The 21,160-nt window shown below is 47.1% G+C and overlaps 1 protein-coding gene across 6 annotated transcripts in view; it reads left to right on the forward strand.

Annotated features, from left to right (window-relative positions):
• The window catches only part of UIMC1 (ubiquitin interaction motif containing 1), a 38,427-nt gene that overhangs the window by 3,506 nt on the left and 13,761 nt on the right, over window positions 1-21,160 (forward strand). For 5 of the 6 annotated variants that reach the window (XM_061456756.1, XM_061456761.1, XM_061456762.1 and 2 more), the window contains 6 exons: window positions 684-841; window positions 7,901-7,991; window positions 13,024-13,148; window positions 13,460-14,599; window positions 18,105-18,169; window positions 20,710-20,798. In XM_061456756.1, coding sequence (XP_061312740.1) covers window positions 692-841; window positions 7,901-7,991; window positions 13,024-13,148; window positions 13,460-14,599; window positions 18,105-18,169; window positions 20,710-20,798 — 1,660 coding nt within the window. In that variant the 5' untranslated portion in view covers window positions 684-691. The remainder of the gene's footprint in view (window positions 1-683; window positions 842-7,900; window positions 7,992-13,023; window positions 13,149-13,459; window positions 14,600-18,104; window positions 18,170-20,709; window positions 20,799-21,160) is intronic. The other variant, XM_061456760.1, reaches the window with a different exon arrangement.

The raw sequence follows: 21,160 nt of genomic DNA on the forward strand, positions 1-21,160 counted from the left end.
TCCGGAGCCTGATGCTCATTGAGAAATCCAGGCTGCAACATAAACCTTTTGTTTTGTTTCCAGCCTGCCTACTGCCATTGCCTGCATTTTCCCTTTTTGTAGTGCTGATGCAGCCTTCCTCTGAGCTGCTGTGCTGACAGCAAAACAGCTTCCTTTGAAGAACGTGCCTTTCCCCCTTGTTTTGTTGAGTATAAAAGCTGACAAATGGCTCTGCTGTGGTGGCTTCTTGTTCTGGCACACAAATTCCAGCTTGATCCGCAGCCACAGCCTGGTTTGTTCTGCACCAGGATAATGAAGGTGTGGGGCTGAGGAGGGGACATTTGGGGTTGTGTTGAAGGGCAGTAGACCTGCTGTGAAGCAATGCTTTAGTGGAGTTTGCTGATGAGCTTTAAGAGGAAAGCCTCATTACTTTGGAGCGAGGGCATTCAGAGTGGCTTCTGTGTTGCTGTTCCCCTGAAACCCCTTTTTAGCAATCAGCTGTAATAAAGAATTCTTAACTAGATGAGTGGTGACTTGTACATGTGGCTCCCAGTAACACTAAATCCACCACGCTTTGTAATAAAGGTTCTGATGCCTGCAGCATTTTGACTAAAAATAGCAAAAAAAAAAAAAAAAGGATGGCTGTTAGGGGAAATCTAAATCAGAAGGAAACAAATGGCTTTTAATCCTTCCCTCTCTTTCAGAGTGAAGGATGCCGAGGAGGAAGAAGCCCACAGAGGGCCTGGACTCTCGAGGCCAGGATGGGGAGGAAGAGGAGGAAGATAAGAGGAACTCAGCCAACACCAAGAAGAAGCGCAGCTTTGTGGATGCATTCATTGTTATATCTGACAGTGATGGAGAGGTCAGTGATCACCTTGTGCTGGCCAGAGCCTGTGCCAGGGCCTGCTGTGGCAGGAGAGAGCTGGAGCACCCCACACTGCCTGTGCTGGGGTCAGGCTTTGTGCAGGGGTTATTGTGCCGTTCCTTTTCTTACATATGAGATGAATCAAATCCTGTTTGACTAGGAAATGAATGGTGTGCTTCGTGAGGGTGAGTTATGAGTCTGGGATTTGATAACCAAATCCTCTCAGAACTGAATTTGAAACGTAATTTCAAAGTAACCTTTCCTCAATCCCTTTACAAATCTTTTTTTCATCATTTTTATTTGATTGATTTCCAGCTAAACCTTAGAAACATGATTCTGTATTATGTGCAAATAGATAAGAAAATGGTTTAGAACACGGGCTTGTGAGTAGCTCAGGCACAGCTGGTGTCAGGTAAACTGATCCTGAATTACAGAAGCCTGAGTTTTTAACCCACTTCCATAGGGTGTAAAGGTGAATTGCAGTGTGGGAGTGCCTCACTGAGACGTAAAGGCTCAGATCCCTGATCCCTCATTGCAAACATCAGCCTTGCCCTAGAAGATTGAAATGTCTGTGTCTGTCATGTTGGCATTGGGTTGAGTGCAGGAACTCCTGCTTGGGGGAAACCCAGAGCTTGAGAATCTGTCCTCAACATGCTGAGGTACACGAGAGGAAACTATTAGAATTGGGTTTTTGTGTATGATTATTGAGGCTCTGCTCTGTCTTGCTGGTGTTTGGGGATCCTAATCGGCTTTTTTTGCAATTCCACCATTTTCAGAAGCATTTCAGTTTACTCTCAAGCTGCAGATCTTAAATCAAGTCCCTTTCGCTCCCACATCTGCAGCATGCTCCTCTACAATAAGGCGATTATCATGTGAGGAGGGGAAAAGCACCAGAAATAAACAGTAAGAAGCTGTAGGGCAAATGATATTGGATGTTTTTTCTTCACATTGTCTGAGTTCTTTCCCATTGGGAAATTCCCTGAAAGAAATGGAACATATGGCAGTAATAGTTCAGTGGGGTTAAACCCTTAGCTCTGCAATATGCTAAGTTAACTTCAGATGCCTGCTGCATCACTGGCCTTTATTGTGAAACCTATAAGGAAAAAAGAAATCAGCAGCTATAAGAGCTGCTGCAGTACATAAAAGATCAGGACCTGTTATTGTCTGCAATTATTCATCTCAATGTGCACGTATCTGAGCAAGGGGAAGCAAACGTCTCTTAAAAGACATCTATAAAAAGGTTAGACTCCTGACTGTTGTGTAAGTTTGTCTATAAACAATAAATTCTGATGGCATAATCGGTCATATTACAGAAAAGGATATGCTCAGAGAGGCCGTTAAAGAGCCAATTAGGTTCTGTATAAGTGACAACAGTTCAGTCAGTTGAATGAGTGGATTTATTCAGTTCAGTCTCTTTCTGTGAGTCATCAGCTTCCAGATCCGGTGCCACAGTCTCTTGTCGTGTTGTTTTCTGCAAAATCAAACCCAAAAATGTGATTTACTTGGGATCTCAAAAAAATAACTGTCTGGCTTCTGTAACTGTCTCAGCTTTTCAGTGTGCATCAAGTTGAATTTCAATTTCAAACCTTGCAACTGTTGTTCTTGCTCTAGTAAGACCTTGTTATGTGTTCAAGAAGAGGTGTGGGAAGCTCAGATCAATAGCAATTTTAGAGAACAATACATTCTCAATTAATCTTGCATCTGTTAGGACATGGTTCCTTATGAATCAAAAGCTACAAGGACAATTTGGGCATCATTGATTCGATGGCTTTCTTCCTTGGCAGTCTCTTGGCAGGTATCTATAGAACAAGTCCCTAGTTCTGCTTCCAGACCAGCAGATCTTGTAGCAGCTGCACCTGGAAAGCCTCCAGCTTCTCACTTTTGATGATCTTTGGCAGACTGCCTCTCCCAGGAATTTTTCAGTCATGCTGGATTATCAAGCTCATCCATGGTGGTTTTATTTTTGCCAAGTTTTCTTTCTTTGCTCATGTCTATGCTGTGGCATTCGCAGAGCTGCATCAGAAGGAAGTTTTCTGGATGTGGGGCTTTCTGATCTCTGCTATATATAATCCTGGATTTGGGGAATACTTCTCTTTTTTTTTTGAGAAGGGTCAGACAAAATAAAACAGTCTCTCTGGCTCTGTGGAAACAAGAGATTACCTTCTCTGTGCAGGCTGTACCTGAGAAAATGCAGACGTGACGAATGAGCAAAGTGGCTCCTGTCTCCCCTGACTGATCAGTCCTGCAGGGAATCAGTTGCCCATGCCAGATTACAGGTGGTCATTCACAAAAAGACAATATTTCAAATAGTGCCCACCAATGCTCTCTCCAAGCATAGCAATTACCTGGGCTGGCTCACTAGCCTCCTGCGTGAATTGGGCTGTTTTATAGAGACTCTTTGACCTCCAAGATGTTCTGAACGCATGTATGAAAGACGATTGTCAGCCAGCAGAGGCCCAGTAGCTGTGCTAACCTCTTTGACCCTAACCCAAAATGCTGCTGATCTGCTGTGGGACTCTTTTTCCTTGGGTAGATCCTTTGTGAGCTGTGAGAATACCTGCCTTCGCTCATGGAGTCTGCATGAAGTCTCACAAGCTCCTTCTGCCAGATTCATCAGCTCTGCCAGCCCTTGGGGAACATATGACAAGACTCTGTGGTGATGGTGCCATCTATTTCTGTATGGTATCCATGGCCCCTCTTCCCTTTGGTGTGGAACATTCCTTTGCGTGATTATCCCTGTGTTTGGAGATATTCGCACTCTGGATAAATAGCAGCATGTGCTGATGTTCTAGATCAGATGTTGGTTTTGGTAGAAAGAGGGAACTGTGTTTGGACATTGGCTGGAACCCAGCCACTGCCCTGTCCTGTTCTCCATTAACTACGGCAGAGAACGCTTGTCTCAGGACCAGGCATGGCCTGAGGGATGCCTTGCTATGGAGAAGATCATCAAATCATAGAATTGTTTGGTTTGGAAGGTACCTTAAAGCTCATCTAGTTCCAACCTCCTGCCATGGGCAGGGACACCTTCCACTAGAGCAGGTTGCTCCAAGCCCCTGTGTCCAACCTGGCCTTGAACACTGCCAGGGATGGGGCAGCGACAGCTTCTCTGGGCACCCTGTGCCAGTGCCTCAGCACCCTTGTAGTGAAGATGGTGCTGGCAGTCTCACATGAGGGTGGCAGTGCCCTCCTCACGCCACTGGCAATCCGAGTGAAGCAGAGCCACGTGGGAGTATCACAACAGCACCCTCCTGTCCCCAGGGGCTCTGCTGTGGTACTGAGGGACTCCATTTCCCAGAGGGGAGAACACAGTATGAGTGTGCTGTGCTGTACCTTCTCCTCAGAAATCAGGTTTGTCTGAATCCAGGCTCCTCACAGCCTGGTGAAAGCTGTTCTTCCTGCAGAGGCCTCCCTCCTGTGTGTCAGGAACTACACGTCTGGCACAAGCCCCATTGTGTCTGTTGTTCAAGTCTCCACTTCCAGCAGGTTTGTTCTAATGAGCTGAAAGACAGAGCAGAGCTGAAACAGATTATGAGCTGAAGTCGGAGACTAATAAGGTAGGGTGTGATATTAATTTCGGCAGCAGCAGCCTTGGCTAGAGCCAAGGGTGGCACTTCCAACATCTAATTGGCTTTTAAAAATAAATTAGTCTGGTTTTCATCTGTGTATTTCCCATGCAGGACGTGTGGTGTTTGGCTGTGCCCTATTGTTAGGTGGTCCCAACTGCTACTGAGCAGTAAAACTACCCAGACCTTTTGACTTTGCAGCCTGCACTGTTAGCTATGGAGATGTTTTTCTGTGGCCTTTCCTTCCATGAGTCAGTGGAAGCTGATTTCTGTGGTTTATGATGTGGATTGGAGGGAGCAGGATGTGGGAGGCTGGCTACTGGCTTCCATTTACAGGCTTTTAGAAGCAAGTGGAGCTCTGTCTGTTTCTACTGGCAGCGTCAGGTTCTCTTAAGTATGTGCAAAAGCATTTTTAAAATGGGAATTTGATTTCCTGCTGTCTGGTGAAACCAAGCAGGGTAAAAAAAACCCAAGGAAGAATAGTGGCTGCCTTCCATTAAACGTGCAGAGGACTTTGGAAACCTGTCTTTTTCTTCATCTGTGTACAATGCTGACAGTGGAATTGCTCATTGGAGAGCATCATAAATTAAACTGCAGAGCCCGATACACAGGAAGAGAATTTGGGTTCCTTCTGGCCATTATGCTTTAAACTGATGGCAGAGGAGGGGAGACGCTCTCCAGGCTGGCACTGAGCAGAGGTGCACAGCCCCTACCTCGCCTCTGCTTAGAATAATTAGTTTCCCCTGGAAGTTGTGTGTTGGAGATGACCTTGTAACTAAGAGTATTGGCTGCAGTTTGGGAATATTTTAATTGATTAAGATTATTTTTGGACTAGTGATCTTATTAGAAAGGCAGTTGGTTGAGTGGCCCCCTGAGTTCCTATTATCCTTGTAGAGAGATGAGCATTAAAAAGGTTGGGTCAGAAGGAGCAAGCCCTGTTGTCTTCTCGGAGTTTTCTAGGCCCCTTCTGTTTCTTCCATCCATGCCTGCATTTATGCAGAGCACTCTGGGGCCTGCGGGGCTCTCTCCCAGCAGAGGTACAAACAGCCATAAATCCTAATTAAAAGGTATGTTTTATTTTCTGGGTTTAAAAATAAAGAAGATTTAAGAATTCTTGGAATTGAGATGTGTGTGTATATTTCGGTCCATCAGGATTAATTGGATTTGCTTCAGCGCTTCACTGTGCTGGAGCTGTTCGGTAGAACGCTGCTGAGCAATTTAAACATCTTTCTCAAATGTATGAGGTTCATACAGCACGTGTCCTGCAATCATTTTGCTCCTGCCGCTGCTGGAAATGTGGAGGTTCTTCAGGACCCAGCACTGAGGCACGGCCTTGGCTGTGTGGTGAAGCTGGGCAGCCTGCCTGCCACCAGGCACGCCGTTCTCCTCCAAAGCCCTGGAGGTGTTTGGGCCCCATCTTGTCCTGTGGTGCATATTGTAACCGTGTGTCTCTGTGCACACAGCAGACACTGGCAGCTGTGGAAAGTTTGGTGTGCTCTTAAATCACATCCGTGCCCTGGAAGAGAGCTGCAGATGAGAGTGTCAGGGTTGACCTTCTGGCAAGTGTAAGAGTGATGAGGGGAAGATTGATGTCCAGAGAGAAGAGCTGGGGATTTACAGAGCCTAGGATTAAGTTGCCCCTGTCTTAAACTGCAGTAGGTTTAGCACTGTTAGTCAGGGCTTTGGGGGACAGCAGGAGAGCTGTTGCTGAACTCTCTCCAGCATACAATCCTAGCGTGATCCTGGTGCAGCCCCACAGACCATTCCGCACTCCCTTAGGTGTGGACTGCCACTGCAGGGCAGTTTGGAACAGGAAAATCTGTGCCTTATGGAAAATGTGCAGGGCCCCGGGAGAGAGAGGATTTCTCCTGCTGTGTGTGAGCATCCATCTTCTAGCAAGAGAGAATCTGGCTGTGAGGCAGCCTTTTGGAGACACAGCAGATTTTAGACACAGGGTACCAAAACCAGGCTGGGTAAGGAAGAGAAGGATTCAGTCAGAGGAAAAGCCCTTAGGTGCAAGCATGAATATGTGTGTGTGGACTTGACAAGCACGATTGCTGCTTTGTGAGCTGATTCTTAAATTGGTGGAAGTGAGGAATGGTGTAGGTATTGGGGCATGTAGAAGCTGTAATGTATTAGGCTTTCAGGAAACTGCTTGATAGTATGTCTTGCAAAATCTTAGTTGGATAAATAATTCAATTTGGTCTAGATAGTAACATTGTTGGATTGAAATCCTGCTAAAAGACTGTGAGCAAAGGCTGGTGATGAACAGAAGAGAAGCTTGTTTCAGGGAGGTGTAAAGCTGAGGCCAAGAGGATCAATATTAGGTCTGTGTGTCTTTTAACATCCTCATTAATGATCTGTAAGAGGGAGCAAGTGGTGTACATACATTAATAAAATCTACAGGTAACGTTAAACTGGAGATGGCTGGAACAAAACTCAGCATAGAGGTACAGTCTAAAGGACTTCACAGGTTCAGAAACACAGGCAATGGGCAGCAGAAATTGATGACACTTGATAATAAGCAGTGTATCTGCTTGCATTAAAGTAGCCCCAGCCACATGCCCCATCTGGAAGCCCTGTCCTGGCACAGGAGGTGGCATGAGGGACAAGCATGTGGCTGGTTTGCAGGAGTCTCACGGAGAGCAAAACCAGTTCAGATGGAGATGCATGAAGCCCCGTCCTGGCCACACACTGGTCTCTGCCTGAAACGCTGAGTTTGATTCTAATCCTACGTGATACAGAGAGTCACATTGGAAGAGGTCCAGTGCCAGCCCTTGGTAATGTGTATGCCCTCACTTGAGCTGTTAGGACAGCAACTTGCATAAATGTCTGTCATTTCAGCTTGTGACCATTCTTGTGGCAGTCCATGTGCTTAAAGCAGCAGGCACTGAGGTTGTTCATGGGGGGCCTTGAGACTTCAGGTTCCCGGAGTACTCAGGCTTCAAAAATTAAACACTTGCTGTAAATACAATGAGAGAATAGCAGGAGGAATAAATACAGCTGGCTCTCCTGCCCTCATCATCCTCCAAAATGGCTAGGATTCTAGTTTTGGTCACCTGAAATTGTCCGGGCAGAGTACTAGAAGCTACATGGCAGGGAGCAGTTACAGCTTAGAGGTGTGTGATGTTTGGATATAAAAAGGTTTTGCTTTTCTGTTTTGAGTGCTGACAAATACCAATGTTTTAGCAAGGCCAAATGAATTCTCTCTAAAATCATGGGCAGCAGGTGCAGTGCATGGTGGTGACTGGCATGAAGTCTATTGTCTCTCCTACTTCTCTGTTTATGTCAGTCTGTAACTCTTTTTGCTCATTATGCTTATCACACAGCTTTTAATAGTTACAGAATGTGCTTGAATTATGTTTGAAATTCAAATTTCACACAAATAGAGGCTTGTTCTTGAACCAGTGTTTGTGTCTGAGTCGTGGCGGAGAGGGAGCTGGTAGTATTTCTTACATGCTGTATGCACTCACCATGGTTTTTTCCATTACAGCAGGAGTCAAAGGAGGAGAGTGCATTGCAAAAGAAGAGAACAAAACAGCAGCTGGAGAGAACGAAGTTTGCTGCTAAAAGAAAAATCGCACGTAGGTCTTGAGTGTGGGGTTGGGGAAGTAGACTGGTGCTGAGCAGCTTCTGCTGTTCGTGTTAGAGATTATTTCCTTTGCAGAAAGGCTGTGATGTGGTGGGGGAAGCACAGATCCTGGAGAAGACCCTTCTCAGGGGTGAAGTTTGCCTTTCTGAGTAGACACTGTCACTTGTTTTCTCCCCAGGCACAGACTGGTGCACTTCCAAAATAAGTGTGTGAGGGTGTTGGTTCCTCACCGGGTTTCAAACTCGGTTGAAGATGATCTGAAAGCACTGTCAGTCACAAACTGCCTTCCTGTTCAGGCCCCTCTGCTGCTGTCTCCCTGAAACATCACGATGCTCTGACCTGGCAGTCGCAGCTCAGGGAAGATCTGAGTCGCAGTTGACAGTTCTCTGAAATCATGGGCTCGTAGGCAGCCGGAGGAGCCAGCAGCATTGGGCAACACAAGGAAGGGTGTTAAGAACAAGAGATTTGCTTTATGTCATATTGCTGTTATATAAAGTGTTGGTGCACCCACATCAACAGTGCTGTGTGCAGTTCTGGTCTCTCCATCTCAAGGACGCGGTGGTACTCCAGAGAACGGCAGCCCGTGCCATAAATGGGATGGAGCAGCTGCTTTATGAGGAGAGACTGGAAAGCCTGGGGCTGCTCTGTTAAGAGAGGAAGGTGGGATCAAAGTTCACATCAGGAAGGCAATGCCTCAGCTGAACACAGAGCTGTTGTTTACCAGCTCCTACAGCCAGGGTGCAGTCAGTGGAAATAGCGGGAGATAGGTAGGTTTGAAATGGGTGAAGGAAAGTAATGCTTCACACAGCATGTAGTGAACTCCTGGAAGTTTTTGTCATAAGAGGTTGTGAAGAGGTCAGCATCAGCAACTTTAATAAGGGCTTAAATGCATTCATGGACAATAGCTCTATAAATAGATGCCAAAGGGATCAGGCTGGGCTGTTCTGCTCGTATTCTGCAAGCAGCATTTCTGAATGCTGGGGTTGTACAAGCAGAAGGGACCACTGAACCAGGCCTGTACAGCACCACTTGTTACAGCAGTCGGGCAGCTGGACACCACTCTATCCCAATGGATCCTTGCTCATGTTCTTGCACTCCACAAGGCAGCCATCCGCCTAGCGTGTTAAATTCAGAACGTTTTAAAATGGGAGAGGTGTTGTCTCCTGCAAAACCCAAAGCAATCACTGAACAAAATGGAGCACACCAGCCAGTGCTCCACAAACAGCAGCAGTTGGGCTTGTCAGTCCTCACAGGGCCTGTGTGAATTAAATTGTTTTTAATAGAGGCCTAAGGCCATAGCAGGAAACAGCCTGGCTCTTTGTGGGAGTTGAAACCCACTGTGCGTGTCCTGGGTTGAAGAAGTAAGATAGCAAAGGCAGAGATGGGGAGAGATTGAGTCCTTTAGTTTGTTTTCTTCTTTTTCTCCCCAAAGAAACAGAATGCCAAATAAACACTGAACCCCCCCTTAGAGATGCTGTTAAAATGTGACCAAACATATGGTGCTAAGAACAGGGAGTTGCTGAAGTTGGATGTCCTCATCGCATCGTTGAGTGTGCTGATGCTGTGTTGAAGGTGTTTGGTGTGCTCCAGAAAACCCACAGGAAACAGGGACAGCTCTCCAGCCATTGTGTAATGAGGAGTTTTGCTGCATTTCTAAAAGTTGAAATTCTTGGTAATAGTTTTTCTCTTCCTGGGGCAAAAACTGCCTTTTTTCTTGGAGGTGTATGTGTCTCCTCGAAGCGGAGGAGTTTGGGGGCGTCTGGTGCCACTCGGTCGGAGGGAGGTCTTTTGTTTAAGTGCTTGTGATGGTGGGTCTATTCTCTCATTTATTGGAAGCTATAATTAGACTTTTGGTGTTTGCTTTTAGGCAAATTAAGATTTGAAGTAGTAATTATTTTTCCCAATGTCTTTAAATAAATTCTTTGAATTGCAAGGCAAATTGGTCTTTTGTAAAGATTTGGAGCTTCTGGGTAGAGCACGATCTTTCTCCTCAAAACTGGAACATTTCAGCTACTCGTAGGCTCTGGTTATAAAGCGTATCCTCCCTTTTTTGCTTTGTTGTGGTTTTATTCATTTTAACCTAAAGCCATAACTTAAATATATCTGTGACGTTTCATCCTGACAGGATAAATGGAAATACAAACCCTAAAGAAGTCTCTCTTTCTTTTTCCGGAGGAAGCCAGAGCGTTAAAGCACATTTGAATGTTTTTATTGTAATTGCACTTTGGATATGTGGAAATACTGAGATCTTGCATCTCTGTTATCTTTGAGTAAATCTCTTACTAGTAAGTGCTAGAACTCCAACTAGTAGGGTTTTGCATCTAATTCACTTTGCAAACGTCAAGCTGGAACATAAATCGCTTAGCAAATTGCCATATTAGCATTTAAAAAGGTTCTGAAATGGTTTAATTTGTTTAGGGCTGCAGTAGCTTTGAAACACTTCTCCCTGACCCCTCCTTCCCATCTGTGGGTCTCTTGGATGCCCTGGTCCCGGGAGAGGCGCTGGGATTTCCTGCTGCTTTGGCATGGACGTGTGGAGAGTGGATTTTGGAGTGTGAGATGCAGAATTCCCAGCCGGAGGTGTTGGCGTTTCCCTACCCAGCAGCGGGAGTGATGTGTTGAGCATAATGGAGCGTGTCTGTCCAGATGGAGAGGGGTCGTTCCTCCCAAGGGCTGCGGAGCCCTGGCCCCGCGGCGTGCCCCGGGAGCGCTCCAGTGCTCTGTTTGCACACACTGGTCGGTCGGGGGTAACGCAGCGCTCTGGGTTTCTAATCATGGTAAATTATGGCCAGTGCAATCAACATCAGGTTTAATAAAATACACGGTGCTGAGAAAGGATCAGATGTGGAGCACAAAATCCCATTGGCTCCACAGCACTCAGCTTAAAGCAGGTCAGGTCTCCTGGAAGGCATGAGCGGCACTGCTCTTTGCTCTCCCCACCGTAATGCCAGGTGGATTTAAACTCGAGATTTCCCCATCTCGGGAGCACCTACTCAACTGGAACATGCACTAAGTGCATCTTGTTTGTCACTGGTTTCTTTGCCAGAGGCAGCATTTGTCTGGCACATTCCCTGTCTCCAGAGGGGAAATTGCTGTGCCAGGGAGGGAGAAGAAAACAAAATGTACAGTAGTAACTCGCCAAAAAAATGTTTCTTTTTATTAAGCTTCATGGATGTTGATAGTCTGAACTGATGAACACTCAGCCCCCTGTTTTCATTTAAGCACGTGGAAAGTCTTGTGTTGTGGGGCACTGATCACGTGAATCTGTTTTCTTGCACATGGCAGAGTTTGAAGGGTCTCGCATGATTGCTGTGATGGTTTGGGCAGGGAAACAAATCGGCTGAATGCTGGGGAGGTGTTTGGCATAGTGGAAACACTGTGTATTACTGCTGTTCTTGGGGAGAGGAGCCTTCTTCATACACTGAACTGTCGTGTGCTTTCCATTAAAGGATGCTGCTTTTTTTCTGCCCTGGTCCCTCCTGGCTGTAACATCACAGAATGACTTTGTCCAAGGACAAAAGAGCCCCACGAGCCCTGAGTGCACTGCATTCTGCCTTCACTTCAATCTCTTTCTTTAAAAATGAAGAAATTAACCCCCCACACCAAAACCCCAACCTACACCTAAGTGCTGATTTAGTAGGACACATAAAGGAATCGGAACAGTCCAAAAATGCTTCAAATCCTGCTTGGTTGGGGGAGAACCAGCCTTCCATTAGCAAAGAGTTGGGGGAAGGGCAAAGCAGAGCCTGCTGCTGTGTTGATGCACCTCAATGCAGTAGTGCCGTGGTGCACAGGCTGTGCTCAGACCAGTGAATCCCAGGCTGCTTCAAGGGAGGCTGCGGTGCTGTGTTTCGGGAGCAGCTGGTAGGAAGAGGATGGGTTAGAAAATGGGAGCCTGCAACTTCAGAATGTATCTTTATCCAGGGAAATGTCTGTGCCTGAAATGGGCTGCAACGGAGGCATGTTTTGTGCTTGGGCGGCCTTCCTGTTCAAATCATGTGTCTTAAAGATCTTGTGGCCCATCAGCAGCAAGCCTCTTGCTTCACGCATGAGATGGTGCGTGCAGGATTCTGCCTGAAGGAGGGAGCGGGTTCTGAAGGAAATCTGTCAATTTGTCTCAAGTGAGAAGATGTATTTTTCAGCTCCTGAGAGTGCTGTTGAGTTGTTTTCCAAGCTGCACTCCATTCTGCAGGCATTATATATTTTAAGCATAGTGGAAGTGTTGGGTTGAATCTGAGTAAATAAGTGTTTTCCAAAGTAACTAACTGCTTTGTTTCTAAATAGCCAGTCTCAGCTTCTGGTTTGCTCTTGACTGTTTCAGAAAGATTTTTCTGCTGAAATAGCAGTTACAAATGTAGGAAACCTGTTCCCCATGCATGACTGACTTAGTGATGCAGTGGAGTGGTGATGTGAGCAGAAGGGGGATGTATGCATGTGAAAGATCCACCATAATACCACCGAACAAGGAACATTATCCTCCACTGAGCTTTCCACCTGCGGCTCGGGGTGAACAACGTGCAGCTTTTTCTCTCTCGGGTAGGTCTCCTGTGGTATTGCAGGTATCTGTGTGTCAGAAGGCAGCGAGATGTGCTTTTTGGCTGCTGAAAAAGTGTATTAAAGAATATGTGTTCTTCAGCCTGCCTTGCTGCTGAGCCTACCCGATGGAAAAAAGAGCACACTTTGGAAATCCGTCCTTTTCCTCTCCTTGAACACATGTTCTGCAGCTGTAGAATGCATTGTTTGATGAGGACAAATAAAATATTCCATTGCAGTTAATATAACCAGGGAGTCAGAGCTTAGATTGATGTAGATACCCTAGCTGAAGTTCTTGACTTGGGTTATCTTTTTCATTTAGTGTTGCCTGCTCTGGTTTTGGTGACACCTTTTCAGGAAAGCTGAGGTTTAGATGTTTTGCTCTGGGGAGGTGGAACCCTTGGACATTTCTCCCAGCACGCTGGGTATGTGTTGGCTGTTTGCATACACCTGCAGCTGTGAATTGACATTTTCCTATTCTTCTGCTGTAGAGATGACTGAAGAGGAACAGTTTGCACTGGCCCTGAAAATGAGTGAGCAAGAAGCCAGACAAGTGAACTGTCAGGAAGAGGAAGAGGAGGAGCTCTTGAGGAAGGCCATTGCTGAGAGCCTTAGTGTAAGTGCGCTTCTGTGAAGAGGCTTACTAGGGTTCTTCAGCTCCTGCTTTGTGTGCTTGTTTTGCCACACTGCACAAAACAAGGTTTCGGTGGGGGCCTAGCTATTTCTAGCATGAGCTGGAACTGCAGTAGTTGCAGAGTAGATGTTTTGTAGCATTCCTAGTGAGTGTAGCATATGAAGTCAAGCCTCAGCTGTACCCTATTTTGGGGTACAGGGTTTTGATCAGGATGCGGGGTCTGCAGTCCAGCCTTTGGTGTGCTTTGCTGATAGAGTACGTGCCTTTTGGAGAATCAACCTTTTGTTTTTCAGAGCTGTCAGTCCTCGGACTACTCTGAAGCAACCCCTCAGTTGTGTGCAGAAGGCCAAAGCCAGCCCACCAAGAAGGAAGGCTCTGAGATCCTGGGAGGTCTGGCACTGTGCCCTGACACCCCTCGCTCCGAGTGCAGCTCCCACTCACAGAGCGCCAGAGCTGATGGGAATGGACAGATGGATGTCGCCCGGAGCCCCCTGGTAGTGTTGAAGAGGTTAAGCCAGGAAATTGTTGAAAGCTCACTAGTATCCAGCATAATCGTGTCTCCGGGGAAGGACCAGCCTGTGACAAGGTCAAGTGAAAAGCTTTCCTCACCAGCAAAAAGTGATTCTAGTAACACGTTACCCAGCACTCTCGGAGAGGACCTCATCTCTCTGAGTCCCACCTTTGGGAGGGTGACTTCAGGCTCCCGGCAACTGACACCTCGGAGACTGTTCATGAGTTCTTCCAGCTCTTCTGGAACAACAGGCCACGAACCAAAAGAGCAGCCCCTGCCCTGCACTGGCCATTCTGTGGGAGAAGCTAGTGCTGGGAGCTCAGCCACGCTCTCGAAGAGTGGGACTGCAGAACAGTGTGGCAGCCCCAGGGGGAGCAATGGGGGAACAGGTACCAAACACAGCTCACAGCCCAGGCATGCCACCAAAGTCTGTGTTTCCGCAGAGCAAGCAGAGCAGAATGAGGTGCCTGACAGTACCCCTGAGCTTTGTGTACTGAATGCAGCAGAGGAGAAGTACAAGCAGGAGGAGGCGAGAGACACAGTGCACTACTACTGGGGCATCCCCTTCTGCCCCAAAGGGGTGGACCCCAACCAGTACACCAAAGTCATCTTGTGTCAGCTGGAGGTTTACCAGAAGAGCCTGAAGCAGGCTCAGAGGCAGCTACTGCATAAGAAGGAGTTTGGTAACCCAGTTGTGCCCAGTCCTTCCTTGAGCAGAAATGAGCTTGGGAAAGAAGAGCACATAAGCAGGGAGAATGGGGTTGCTGATGGTACAGAAGATGGAAATCCAGATGGGCAGAAGGAGTCTGAGAGCATGACCTGGCTCCTGCCCTCAAAGAGGAGGGAGGCAGAGAGTCCAGGGCACAGCATGGAAGAAGAGACCTCCACTTCCGATGATGAACCAACCACCAGCTACTGCCAGGTAGGAGCTTCACCACTGAGCAGATGTTGAACATTCCTGCACTTCTGTCCGTTTCAGGCTTCGGTCCCTCCTGCAAAGCAGGCACTGCTGTTTAATGCTCCCCTTAAACGCAGGGACTTCCTCCCCTAGCCACACAGCTTACTGTGAAAGAGAGAGGGGAAGTGTAGAGGCTGATGTCCGGCTCACAAATGGCAGGGGCCATCATGCAGCGTGGCAGGTGTCCATTAATGCACCTGTGACAAAGACTTGCAGCTGAGTTGTCCCTCTCCAAAGGGTGAAGCCTGGCAGTGTGTCAGGGAGGGTAGGAAGCACAGAGATGATGCTGACCACCACCAGTTCTGGCAAAACAGCTTATAAACCCATGGCCGTGTGTTTTCCTTCACAGACAGAAACGTGCCTTTTGTCCTTGCGGTGCAGCTCTTCCTTTTTGCACCTACACGCTCATCTGCGTCCGTCTGTGCTTCAGCCTTGTGAGAGCTCTTTTACCTCGTGGCCCTGCAGTTGTGGCCGGCAAGGCTCTGCCTGCTCACAGGCATCTTCTGCCTGCCCCGGGTGAGCTGTCACCGCAGCCGTGCTCATCGTCCTTGTTGTGGGGTTGGGCACCTTCTCCTCGGCTTGCTTGTTGGAGCTGCTAGACGCTAGGTGTCAGCCTCTGTCTCCATCAGGGCTCTTGTTGGAGCGGAAGGCAGCTTTCTGTCACTGCTAAGTTTAAACAGATTGCTAGTCAGATGAAGTATTTATTACTGCTGTATTTTAGGTTTGTGTCAGCCTTTTCCAACCCTCATTTTTCATAATGACTTCACTCTCGGATCATTGTATAACTTTATTTTCTCTGTGACTGAAGCCTCAGCTCTGTTGTTCCTGTTTTCAAGTGTATTTGATCATTTACCCTGGTGTTAGAAAGATACTTAACTTGTTTTGTGATATTTATATTCTGTCTTGTAATATTGAGCACTTAGGAAAAACGTCATGTCTGCATTTTCTGGTTGCAGAAAAAGAGCAGAGCAGCCTGTGCTGAAATGTGACTTTTCGTGACAGTGCTTTGGCTTGGGTTTAGCAGACAGATTTAAGCAAGCCTTAGAGGTGACCTGCAGAGGAAAGAAACTGACTTGTGCCTTTTTTCATTTATTTAGGATAAATACAAAAGACCTGAAAGGTTCTTCAGGCAAACTGCTTTCTTTAATTCTTTGGCTTTTCCTGTGGAAATGGGAGGTGTTATTAATCTGGAAGATTGGGGTGACTGCAGGTCTGTGGAGGTGTATGCTAAAGCCCTTGGAGAGCTGCAGCAGCTGGGAAGGGCATGAACTCTTAATCAGTATTGAAAATTGTGGGGTATTTTATTTTTATATTATCCGTTTAATGCTAATATCTAATTAATACTTGGGGAGAAAAGAGAGTTTAGTGGCACTGAGTGGGAACTTGTAATGCACTCATCCTGACCACAAGAGCTCAAAGAGCTGTAATGTGTATGTAGGTGCAGCCTTTCTGGTATTTTTAAGGTGAAAAAATCAGGAAGGGGGAAGGGAAGCAGACTTCAACATTGGAACCCCTGCCCAAACCCCTTGCCAGTCTTCTATTTACTTGAGAGGAAATAATTTTCAAATGCCCTTTCATCTGCCTTATCACACCCAGCTTGAGCGGTTGCTCCTTTCTCTCGCCCCTCTGTGCAGTCGCACACCGAGGCCAGTGCAGGTGATTTACTTGCAGGATCGATATGTTTGATGTTTGCTTGTGCCTCGTCTCCATTTTTTTTTTCCTTCTATCAAATACAATTCCACTGGCAGTGACAAAGGAGGGGCTCGGAGCAGTCGTGTCCCCGCTGTGCTGCATCTCTTGCAGACCCTGTCTCCTGTGCTGCCCTGGGGCTCCCCAGTGCCCCTGGGGCTGCTTTGCTGACGGGGCTGGTGATTTTAGGCTGGGGATTCAAAGCCGTCCTTGAAAAAGCCTTGTGCTGTGTCTTGTACCAGTGAAGTGGAGGTGCAAGGGATGTGCTTGAAGGGGGCTGCCTGTACCTCTGCTTTGAAACCCTCACCTGGAGTGGGCAGAGACCTTCCACCCTGGCAGTGCCCAACTGCTGTGACAGGGATGTCTGCACAGGGCCGATGCTCTTGTCAGGAGACCTGATAGCCTGGGAACCTGCACTAACAAACCTCAGTGCTAATAGAATAAATTATTTCATAGCCTTTCAAATTAAGTTAGGGGACACTTGGTCTTTAAAAGATTCGGAGGGAAAAGACCCCGTTCTGGAGAGTTAGTCTGATGACCTGAATTAGTGTATTCATGTCATGTCTTATATGTAGCAGGAAAACCAGAAGCGTGGTCCAGTATTCATGACCAGAGCAGAGGTATTAAAATATGCGCAGTTCAGGAAAAAAGAGAAATAAAAAGAGGAGGTGTGGTATTTTATGTTAATGATGAGGTAGGTTGTGAAGAAGTGCAGAACAGTGTAGATAAAACAGAATATTTGGGGGCTTAGAGTCACTTTAGGGAAATCTGACAGGAGGCTTTGTTTTGGGGCTTGCTGGGGAAGCGCATCAGCCATACAGGAGTGGAGCTGATTGAAGTTGAAACCTGTGGTAGAAATCAAACTCGGAGAGTTTAATAGACTCGAGGAAGGGGGAGGAAAACCCCTTGAGTTGCTTTGAGAACTAGCATGAGAAATTGCAGGCCTGACAGCAAGGACTGCTAATAAACCGTTGTAATTCCATCTGATTAGAGGATGGCAAGTGTAACTTGTATGCTGGAGAAGAAGAAAGGGAACTGGGTAATGACTGGCATGTTAGCCTGACCTCGGCACTGCATAAGGCTTTTGAACAAATTTGAAAGGAAAGAATAAGTCGTGGAGCTAAATGAAAAATGGGATAAATGCGCAGGGATTTACTAGCTGTAGACTGTGCAGGTTAATCTGTTCCCTCTCTTTGATGGGACAGCTGATTCCCAGTCAAGAAAAATGCCACAGATGTTATCGACACAAAATTTCAGAGAAGCACTTCTCATGCTCAGACATGGGCTGTACCAGTTGATCAGGTCACCCTGCTCAGGCAAATACATTTTAAACTGGAGGAGGTGAGGGCTGCTGGGGAGCTGAGGGAGTGTGAGGGAACACTACAATCCATTGGTTGCCTAGCTCAGTACAAATGGAGATGGAGAAGAACTGTGGCTGCTGCTTACAGATGCATCAGAATAGGTGCTAGGAACAGGCAGAGGGTGTGGAAGGTACTGGGCAACATTGGCCTGAATGGATGGACATGGAATGTCCAGGAATATGTCTAGACAGCAGGGCAACAAAAAGTACTGCCAGGCGTTATCTCAGGGAGCTGTGGGAACACCTTGCTAAAAGGAGTGATGGAGGAGAGCTGCCTGGTTCAGGATGGATACTTGGCCATTTACAGAAAAAAAAGTACATGACAGACTGGGCGTGGTGTCAGGGACAGAGCCTGATGACCCAGCAGATCCTGGTTAGCCCTGTACGTTGTTTGCATAACACCAGAATGTTCCTTTCCAGGCCTCCCAGGCGCTCCCTGCAGACGATGCTCGTGAGGAAGGGGAACCCATGCAAGTTGCACAGAGGTGAGGACAGTGATTTCAGAACGTGGGGCTTACGGGCTCACTCTGGTGATGGGGACCCTGCCACTCTCCCTGCAATGTTTTGGGGTGCAGTCTCACTGGGACTCGCTGCAGGGCTTGCTGGAAAAGCTCTCTGCTGTAGGGTATTCCTGGAAATTCATGAATCTGGAGCAGTATGGGAGAAAGGTGGGACACAACTGGGGAGAAGAGATCAGTTACCCTTATTACTTTATAAAACATGCAAGGTGCATTCTCGTACAAGTAGGAGGACTTGATCCTTGCCCTCTGAATCTAGTGTGACATGGTGCCCTAAAGCTGTGGAGACGGGGAGGTGAGCTGAAGGTGAGTTATAGCGATGCCATCACGTGGTCTGCCTGAGAAGGCACATAGGCAGCACGGTGGAGGGTTTACTGGATTTCTGCGTGTATTTTTATGTTCTTGCCTTACTGCTGAAGAGGAAAGAAGGGAGGAGGAAGCCAGACGGCACTGCCTATCAGCCAAAGATAGAGTGCAGTGCTCCAGAAAAGCCACTTCAGAAGATGACAGGTGTGGGACAAGTCAACATGATTTTCTTCAGATTTAAGCCTACTCCTCTTTTCCGTTTTTTCCTTCCCTTCCTGTGGGATGCAATTCTGCAGCGAAGGCTGTGGGAAAAGAAGGGCAAATGGGAGAAGATTCAAGGAGCAAGTTACAAGAGAGGCCAGATACTGTCATGGTTTTAATTTGCTGGGTTTTATAATTTAAACCTGCTTTGGAACAGAACTGCCAGCTCTCCTCTGATCTAACAGCGTTTGGCCTGAGCAGTTAATATCAATATGCAGAGTATGAAAATCCTTCTTGCTTGCACCAATCTAACAAGCTTAAAGCTCTCCTTGGGGAGCAGGAGGGCCCTGGTACTGCCATTGCTGTACTGCTCATTGGATGATGAGTCTGTGACCGCCGGGGTCCGAGCTCGTGTGCTTGTGTGGAAGGCACTGAAATGTGCGCTCTGCAGCGCTGCCCTCTCCTTAAGGCAGAAGAGCCCAGGGCTGTATATGGCAAGAGAGGGAGCTCTTCCATTTGGTGTGGCTGGTGGGGTTAGTTCGGGACATTCCCAAGCTTCCAGGAGCTCCCGGCTGCCCCTCTTGGGGCCCGAGCACAGCTGGGTGCTGCAGCCCCTCTGTCAGCAGCTGGCACATCTGCAGCAAGGCAAGGAATGGCTGCAGCCTTTGCAGTTTTGTGCACATTAAGTGTTGCCATCTGGCTCCTGGTAATTTGCCAGCACAGCCCTCTCTCGGGTGAGGCTGAGGCACCCCAACCAGCTGCCCTCAGCAGCACTTCACAGCAGCACACGGCTTGGAGCTGTCTGGAGGTAGTGAAGCAGTTTAGGAAGCAGAGCAGTGGGAAGAAGCTGCTTTGCTTTCTGTGGGCTGCTCTGCCTGATTGTTTTACACTTTGTGTGGAGCAGGGTACATTGGGGTTTTAATAAATGATTATAGGCTTTGTTACCAGGAGATAGTTGGTGTAGCAAGAAATGTGGTTTGACTTCAAATTGATTAGCCCATTTTATAAATGTCATAGCAAGTTGTTTTGTGTGACTTCTTTTGAAGTGAGCCCTGATGTTAGACACGGAGTAAAACACACTCAGCCTGGATTCATAACAAATGCTCTGAGATGCTTTATTTAGAGAGAAAAGCCACTTGAGATTTCCTATCGGAATTTTGTTATTTATCATAAATCAGCAGTGGCTGTTCTCTGCTCTCCAGGGCCTGTGGTTGAGCTTAATAAATTTTCTATTTGTCAGTATGGGGATTCATGTTTTTAAAGTGTGTTCTTGCATACTTGATCAGACTCATCAGAGAGCCACGCGAGGCGCGGCGTGTGTCAGCATGGGTGCCAGACTTACTCAGCAGTGCCTGCTTGTTCCAGAAAGACATTGAGCACTGTTGGGAGGGAGAGAAGAAAAGGAGGAATCCGAAGGTTAAAACAAGACGAGCAGTACCCAGTGCTGCCCAGAGGAACCGCCACACTAATGCTGTTAGGGCTTTGCTGCAGGGAAGCCCTGCCTTTTGTTGCGTCTGTGATGCTTCTGGCTGCTGTGCGCAGTGATAAGGGAGAAAATTAGCAGTGTGAGGAGGGAGAGGGTAGGGTGGGATAAAGCAACTCTGTGTCTTTTCTCTCTGGGGATTTCCTTCCCTAGATAGAAAGAAGCACATTGCTGATACCTGCACAGCTCCCAAATCTTCCAAGAGTAGAAAGAATCGAGAGTTGCACAGTTGTGAGCAGGTATTTTTGCACCCTTGACACGCGATAGTGGCCCTTTGTGCCTTTTTGTCAAGGGCTTCTAGAAGATAAAAATGTTCCCTTCAGGTATTTTGCTTAGGACAGCTTTTTCTACCCATATTTTGCTGTTAGCCTGGTCTGACTGTCCTATTTCTGGCTATCAGATATTGACTGCTTGGAAATTATGGCATCATCTGCTGTCCTGAGCTGCGTGAGGCAGGCTGGTGTGGCTGTCACAGCTACTGGATTGGAGACTGATACTGTATTTATATTTTGAATAGCATCCCTGTGTTGACTCCACTTGGCAGTAAAAGGAGCCCAGATACTGCCACAGAAAACTCTGCAGAAGAAGAGATCTCTGTCTGCCCAGGTAAGAGGCACTTGAAAAGGCTCTGAACTTTGCACTGAAAGTTCCACACTTTTGAAATTCAGAGAAAAGAAGAAAAACTTCAGGTTATTCCAACAGAGATTTATTTTCCCAGTCTCGTTTGTCAGGGGTGAAATTATTCAGGTAATGTAATTTGATTCCCTGGTTTTGGACCCATTTCCTCAAAGATGGTTCTGTGACCAGAGATTGCTGGGGACTTGCTGCTGAAGAGACACCAGGATGTAAATGGATACGGAGGGATCACTCAAACCAAGGTGTCAGGAATGGTCTCTTCAGTGCAATCAAGATTTTCAGTGTCAAAACATGTAAAGTGTGAGAGCTGAAATAATTTTTTTGTCTTAAAT

This window comes from Pezoporus flaviventris, unplaced genomic scaffold, assembly GCF_033815535.1.
Source record: "Pezoporus flaviventris isolate CSIRO_AGI_PZ_B2104156 unplaced genomic scaffold, CSIRO_AGI_Pfla_v1 ptg000023l, whole genome shotgun sequence".
NCBI classification, from domain to species: domain Eukaryota; kingdom Metazoa; phylum Chordata; class Aves; order Psittaciformes; family Psittacidae; genus Pezoporus; species Pezoporus flaviventris.